Genomic DNA, 7,244 nt, shown 5'->3' with positions numbered 1-7,244 from the left:
CATCCTTGTAAATCTTTTCTGAACCCTTCCAAGTTTCACAACATCTTTCCGATAGGAAGGAGACCAGAATTGCATACAATATTCCAACAGTGGCCTAACCAATGTCCTGTACAGCCGCAACATGACCTCCCAACTCCTGTACTCAATATTCTGACCAATAAATGAAAGCATACCAAATACCTTCTTCACTATCCTATCTACCTGCGACTCCACTTTCAGGGAGCTATGAACCAGGACTCCAAGGTCTCTTTGTTCAGCAACACTCCCTAGGACCTTACCATTAAGTGTATAAGTCCACTTTTATTATGGGGAATCCCTCATGCTCTACATTTCTAGAAAAAGAGAGCTTCAACCTGTTCAGTCTTTCCTAATGATTGTAACTTTTCATTCTCCTTGAAAATCATTTTGCACTTTCTCCAGTCTCACTATACCCTTTTTTAATGATGTAAAGACCAGAACTGAAATTAGCCACTGACTGAATTAGAAAGGGAAACCTATAACCTGGTTCCTACTTCAGGGATTCTACTGCTTGTTTGCATTATGTGGAAATTAGTTGAGAGCAGGATCAGATTCAGTTGTGGTGACCTTATAATCGAAAGTCTTGTTGGCACTCATTGTCAAGATTAAGATGAAAGAGGATACTATGGAAGCATATTCATGCAAGATGCCAAATGTTTCAAGGCAGTAAGAGGACAGATAAAATGTATTGTCTGTAATTAATAAAACCACTGAGGGAAGGCATTGTATTTCAGAAAAAGAATTGCATTCTAAATTATTTTATACTCTTATTATGACTGAGCAAGAACACCAGTTTTAGTCTTAGTTACCAGTGAAACTGCATACTATTTATAGGATTACATAGTCTGCAGTGGTAATTTTGAAGAATTTGGGATATTTTCTGTCTTTCTGCCAGATTCAGGCTTGTTGTTGAAGCAGCTGGCTTGAGGCCTGTTTTAGGGCTTGAATGTGTTTGAATAGTTCAGATGATGCAACGACTGAAAGAGCAAAGCTTAAGTTCTTTCCACTGGAAAATCCAAATACTATGCATGTGTTGGCTGTTTTAAACAGTCGAAACAGCAGCCTTCTTTGTTTTAGAATTATGAGATCAAGTTTGTTACTTAATTTGCATGCATGTAATTTCTGTACTTTATTTAGCCACTATGAACACTGCATGAATTAATTCTTCAGTCAACACTGATCCATCCTGCCTTTCTTTCAGAAAATATACAAACTTTACAGTACACAGTATTTGTTTTGAGGCAACCTTTAATGTCGTGTCTCCAATTGTGCTGCGTTAAACCAAGTGATGGACTTGACTAACAGTAAACTACATTGCATCATAACTGTCCAAACCTTCTAAATAATCTAAGTTTTGCATTGGAGTTCCACATAATTCCTTGAAAGGTTAGCTGTTGGCAATATTTATAAACAACTTGGAGTTGGAAAATTGTGAAAACATTCGTAAGTATAAGCTGCTGGCAAATGGAGTTTAATTTAGATAAACGCGAGGTGCTGCATTTTGGGAAAGCAAACCTTAGCAGGACTTATACACTTAATGGTAAGGCCCTCGGGAGTGTTGCTGAATGAAGAGACCTTCGAGTGCAGGTTCATAGCTCCTTGAAAGTAGAATCGCAGGTAGATAGGATAGTGAAGGTGGCATTTGGTATGCTTTCCTTTATTGGTCAGAGTATTGAGTACAGGAGTTGGGAGGTCATGTTGCGGCTGTACAGGACATTGGTTAGGCCATTGTTAGAATATTACATGCAATTCTGGTCTCCTTCCTATCGGAAAGATGTTGTGAAACTTGAAAGGGTTTAGAAAAGATTTACAAGGATGTTGCCAGGGTTGGAGGATTTGAGCTATAGGGAGAGGCTGAACAGGCTGGGGCTATTTTCCCTGCAGAGGCTGAGGGGTGACCTTATAGAGGTTTACAAAGTTATAAGGGGCATGGATAGGGTAAATAGACAAGTTCTTTTTCCTGGGGTGAGGGAATTCAGAACTAGAGGGCATAGGTTTAGGGTGAGAGGGGCCTATGAAAGAGACCTAAGGGACAACTTTTTCACGCAGAGGTTGGTGCATGTGTGGAATGGGCTGCCAGAGGATGTGGTGGAGGCTGGTACAATTGTAACATTTAAAAGGCATCTGGATGGGTATGTGAATAGGAACGGAATATGGGCCGGGTGCTGGCAGGTGGGACTAGATTGGGTTGGGATGTCTGGTTGGCATGGACAAGTTGGAGCGAAGGGTCTGTTTCCATGCTGTACATCTCTATGACTGTATAAGAGAACCACCAATAAATCCACTGGAAATTTGAAAGAAATGTTGATATCTGGAAGAGTGGGGAGAATGTGAAACTTGCTACCACAAGGCGTAGTTAAGATGAATGGCATACATATGTTTACGAGAAAGCAGTCATGTTAATAAGGTTGGACAAAAGTAGATGGAACGTAAGCTCCAGCATCAACCTGACAGATGAAATAGATTGTGTAGTTCTCTTTATGTGATTTTGCCCCATTTTGAACTACAGTGCTCTTATGAATGTCAGTGCAGGCCCAGATAAGAAATCTGATTTAAAACCTTTTTGTTTAAATGAATGCTGTCAAGTAAAATTGAGTTTTGCCCAATTTTTAGCATTGTCAATTATTTCTCATTTGATATCATTGAGGAACTACACATGCGATGTACTTTTGCTGCCACCATAAAGATGGTGGACTAATCTAAATAAAGCAGTTCTTATCCAAAATCTCAAAGCTGCCAGCGATTATCATTTCAATTTTGTACTGATATGCAGTTGTCTGAATGAACCTAACCCAACTCTGCTTCCTGCAAGTGTAGCACTGCAGGTCTTCTCATTTTGGGAATTAATTGATTGCCAACCTTTTAAGTTCTTGGGGCAATAAGACAATCTTTGTCACCATTAAGGTTTGTAAAATCAATGCTTAGGGAGATTTCTTGAGATGATTTTCAGGCAAATTAATATGTGTTGAAATTTTAACCTAGGTGTGATTGAAGTAACTTCATATGGTGGGTGTTACCACCAGGAAACACTAACACACTGTCTGATAAATATTGCTCCAAATTTTGCCAATTATTTTAAATCTGTCACCTCTGACTTCCAACCCACTTACCATAAGCATTGGTTTCCCCCTCCTTACGGATCAAAACTGCTCATTACTTTAAATACCTCATTTCAGTCTCCCCTTAACTTACTGCTCGCAGCTGAACAATCCCAGCTTCTCCAATCTCTGCTAACAAATTAAATCCCTCTTCCTTGATTATCGTCTTCAAGAACATGACATTTTTTTCTGAAATCAGGTGGCCAGAATTGGATGCGTACTCCAACTCAGAGCTAACGAGTGAATAATGTGCAATACAAGCAGATGTTTCTGGGAAAAAAAAAATTCTGTCTGACTGGATGGAGGAGTCATAGGCTTATAAAAGTGGGAAATAAAGCTATTAGCAGTTCTTATATATGGATGGATTGATTAAATAGCACCTTCTCATTACAAATGCAAGGCTTGAATCTTCATCTGGATGAGAACATAACAAGGAGCCGACTTTTGACATTAGGCCTGCAAGCCTTTTATTTGGGACCTGATGTTTAAGGACTGCACTGTAAAGCCTGGATTTTTATTGCTGGTTTCCTGGCATTGGAATTGAATTCCATCCCCTACTTAAATCGAGCTATTCTGCAGGTGTGGTGCTGTATCAAAACACCCATCATATCTTTGTAATGAAGCCATCTTTCCCACTGTCGTCAGACTTACAAATGGACCTCTCATATATTAGAGTTGATCTTTCTCTGCACCTCCTCTGTAGCTGTAACACTATATTCTGCATTTGTTATATTATCCTGTTGTACTTATGTAAGGTATGATTTGTCTGGATTGCATGCAAAACAGTAGTTTTCACAATAACACATCAAAACCATTTGCTAAAAGAAAGTTTTTTTTCCATCTGGTTCTTGTTATTTGGAAGCTGACTGAAAAATACTGAATAATTGGGGAAAAAAAAACACCATTGGAAAGAAAATTTAAACAAACTCAGTTTCTCAAGAAATACTGTGCTTTACAATAGAATCCTACAGCACAGGAGGAGGAAGTTTGTCCTATCATACCTAAACTAGCTCTTAAATAAAAACACTGCATTATTAGTCCTATTCTCCTGTCTTCTCCCCAGATTCTTGTAAAGTTTTCCCTCTTAAAATATTTACTCAAAACCCTTGACAGTAACTCGCGACTAGTTTTCCACCACCCATTTCAGTTAATAAGTTCCAGATCAGCATAACTAGAAAAACTAGATTAAACAAAAATTCCCCTAACTCTCTTCTAATTCTTTTTCCCATTACCTTAAATGTGTATATTGTAGGACTAGTTCTCCTGCTTTTAGAAATGGCTTCTTGCTACATATGCTATCAAAACCCCTCCTAGTTTTAAAATGATTGTTAGTAGTATTGACCTATTCACAGTCAGCTAATTTTGCAGGACGGCAAAGCAGTTGCTGTGTTTTTTGGCTGGTATCAGTGTGATGATCTCAAACTGCACTACACCACTGTGAAACAGTGTGTGATTTTTCCTTGGCAGTCGAGCAAACCTGTGATCAGAATAAAGTTAAATTTATCTTTTTAAAAAAATCACTGGAGCTTGGTTGCAGTAGCAGATTTCTTCTGTCACCTCCATGTTAGTTGAAATCAATAAAAGCATTATCTGTGAGAATATCTGTTTCATATTGTCAGTCGAGATGCTACCACAGACTTAATTATTTGACTTTTTTTCCTTGTGGGCATTGCTGGCACAGCTGTCATTTGTTGCTCATCCCCAAATGCTCTTGCACTCCGAGGCTTTTTTACCATTTCAGAGGATAGTCGAGAACCAACCATACCACTGTGCATCTGGAGTGACATGTAAAACAGCAAAATTTCCTTTACTAAACAACATGAGGGAACTAGGTGGGTTTTTACTTTCATGGCCTCCATTCCTGAGACTAGCTTTACAGATTTGGAGATGCCAGTGTTGGACTTGGGTGTACAAAGTTAAAAATCACACAACCACCTGATGAAGGAGCAGTGCTCTGAAAGCTAGTGCTTCCAAATAAACCTGTTTGACTATAACAGAGATATTTTTAATCAATCTGTTGAGGGATGTTATTACACACATCTAGAGCAGGTGAGACTTGAACCCAAGCCTTCTGGATCAGAGACAGGAACACTACCACTGCACTACCAGAGTCCCTTGAGATTAACTTTATAGTTCAGAGCTGTTAATTGAATTCACCACCTGTGGTATTGTCTTCCCTTTGTCATGGGGCTTAGTAATTCAGAGGCCAGGCTAATGTCCTAGAGGCATTAGATTCAATTAATTTAAAAAATAAATTAGAAAGGTGGTCTGAATAAAACTAACTGTGAAATTACAGGATTGACATAAAAGCCCATCTGGTTCAGTGATGTCCTTTCTGAAAGGAAATCTGTCAGATTACCTGATCTTGCCTACATGTGACTCCAGACCCACAGCAAAAGCTTGGTTCTTGATAGCACTCCGATGTGACATTAAGGTTAGATCCCTGATTTTTCTGATCCCTGTCCTGTCCCACTGGCAAAATAGGAACAGAAATAGGCTTTTCAGCTCCTCAAGCCTGTTCTGCCATTCAGTGAGATCATGTGTTCTAACCCTATATCCCTGCTTTTAGCCCATATCCCTTAATATTTTGGTTAACAAAATATTTAAAATATTTGGTTATTTAAAATTAACAACTGATCATGTATCTACTGTCATTTGTGGAAGAGAGTTACAAATATCTGCCATCCTATGTGTGTAGAAGTGCTTCTTAACATGTCTCCTAAACAGTCTGGACCTAAGTCTGAGACTATGCTCCCAGTTCTAAAATCTCCAATCGGTTGAAGTAGTTTATCTTGATCTACCCTGTCTTTTCATATTAATATCTTGAAGATTTCAATCATATCATTGCATTATGTTCTAAATTGTAGAGAAAACAGGCTTAATTTGTATAATCTCTCCTCAGACATAAACCCCTGAAGTTCAGGTATCATGTCTAAAATGTCTTACTCCCTCAATTTTTGCACCTTCCCTGGCAGCATTATGACATCAAACCAGTGGTTTCACCTGAGCCCCTGGAACCACCATTTAATGAGTTGGTAATCTCAAACATTTAGTTCAAAACCTTGGCTTGACCTCCGTAGTACTGAAATGTGTGCACAAGTATATAATCTCAACATTGATCATGTTTATTTCTGTTCCCTTAGACTGGATGACATTCCACCAGGGTTATCTTTGTTGCCTGATAACATCCTGCAGGTTCTCAGGCAACAACAGTTGCAATGCATGCAAAAACTGTCAGACGGGCTAGAAGATGAACAGCAAGCACTGGCGCTCACTCTGGTCAAATTCCTCATTATCATCTGCAGGTATAGTTGCTATTATAATTATATGTGATTGATAGCATATAGACTAGAAGGGGGCTACAGAAAGCTAAGAATGCGAGTGTTCCTGAATTGTTAATTCTGTTTCTGCATAGATGCAGCCAGATCTGCTGAGTGTTTCCAGCATTTTCTGTTTTTATTTAAGATTAGATTAAATTAGCTTCCCTACAGTGTGGAAGCAGGCCGTTCGACCTGACAAGTCCACACAGACCCTCCGAAGAGTAACCCACCCAGACCCATTTCGTTCTGACTAATGCACCTAACACTATGGGCAATTTAACATGACCAGTTCACCAGACCTGCACATCTTTGGATTTTGGGATGAAACCCATGCAGACACGTGGAGAATGTGCAAACTCCACACAGACAGTCACACAAGGTGGGAATCGAACCAGAGTCCCTGGCGCTGAGAGGCAGCAGTGCTAACCACTGAACCACCGTGCCACCCTCTAAGATTTTCAACTGCTGCATTAATCTTTTTACCATATGCCTATTGAACAGTAGTATGTCCTTAAAGAGACAATATCCCAAAGGACAATGAAATCCCTGTTTCACTCGATTATAGGTATCACTGATGCTGAAGAAGTTTTTCTCTCTCTCTCCTCCCTTGTAGGTACATAGTTGTCAGTGACAGATATATTGGTGCTTTGGTATATAATCTCAGAGAGAACTTTCACAGAGTCTTGGTCTGTTTGGTATGTGTTTATTTGATGGGATAACAAGAGAGAGAAAAAGAAGATACAACAGCTGAGCGCATTCTGTCCTCAACTAATGCCTATACATGAGTGTGAAAGGCTAACTGCCTAGC

General features: G+C 39.3%; 1 protein-coding gene across 1 annotated transcript in view; it reads left to right on the top strand.

Moving 5' to 3' along the window:
• nbeal1 (neurobeachin-like 1) overlaps window positions 1-7,244 on the top strand; it is a 229,200-nt gene that overhangs the window by 84,376 nt on the left and 137,580 nt on the right. Inside the window, exon 4 of the mRNA XM_043694473.1 lies at window positions 6,260-6,421. Coding sequence (XP_043550408.1) covers window positions 6,260-6,421 — 162 coding nt within the window. The remainder of the gene's footprint in view (window positions 1-6,259; window positions 6,422-7,244) is intronic.

This window comes from Chiloscyllium plagiosum, chromosome 7 (assembly GCF_004010195.1).
Source record: "Chiloscyllium plagiosum isolate BGI_BamShark_2017 chromosome 7, ASM401019v2, whole genome shotgun sequence".
Taxonomy (NCBI): domain Eukaryota; kingdom Metazoa; phylum Chordata; class Chondrichthyes; order Orectolobiformes; family Hemiscylliidae; genus Chiloscyllium; species Chiloscyllium plagiosum.
The sequence above is the reverse complement of the archived record's forward strand: the minus strand, read 5'-3'. Positions and strand labels throughout refer to the sequence as shown.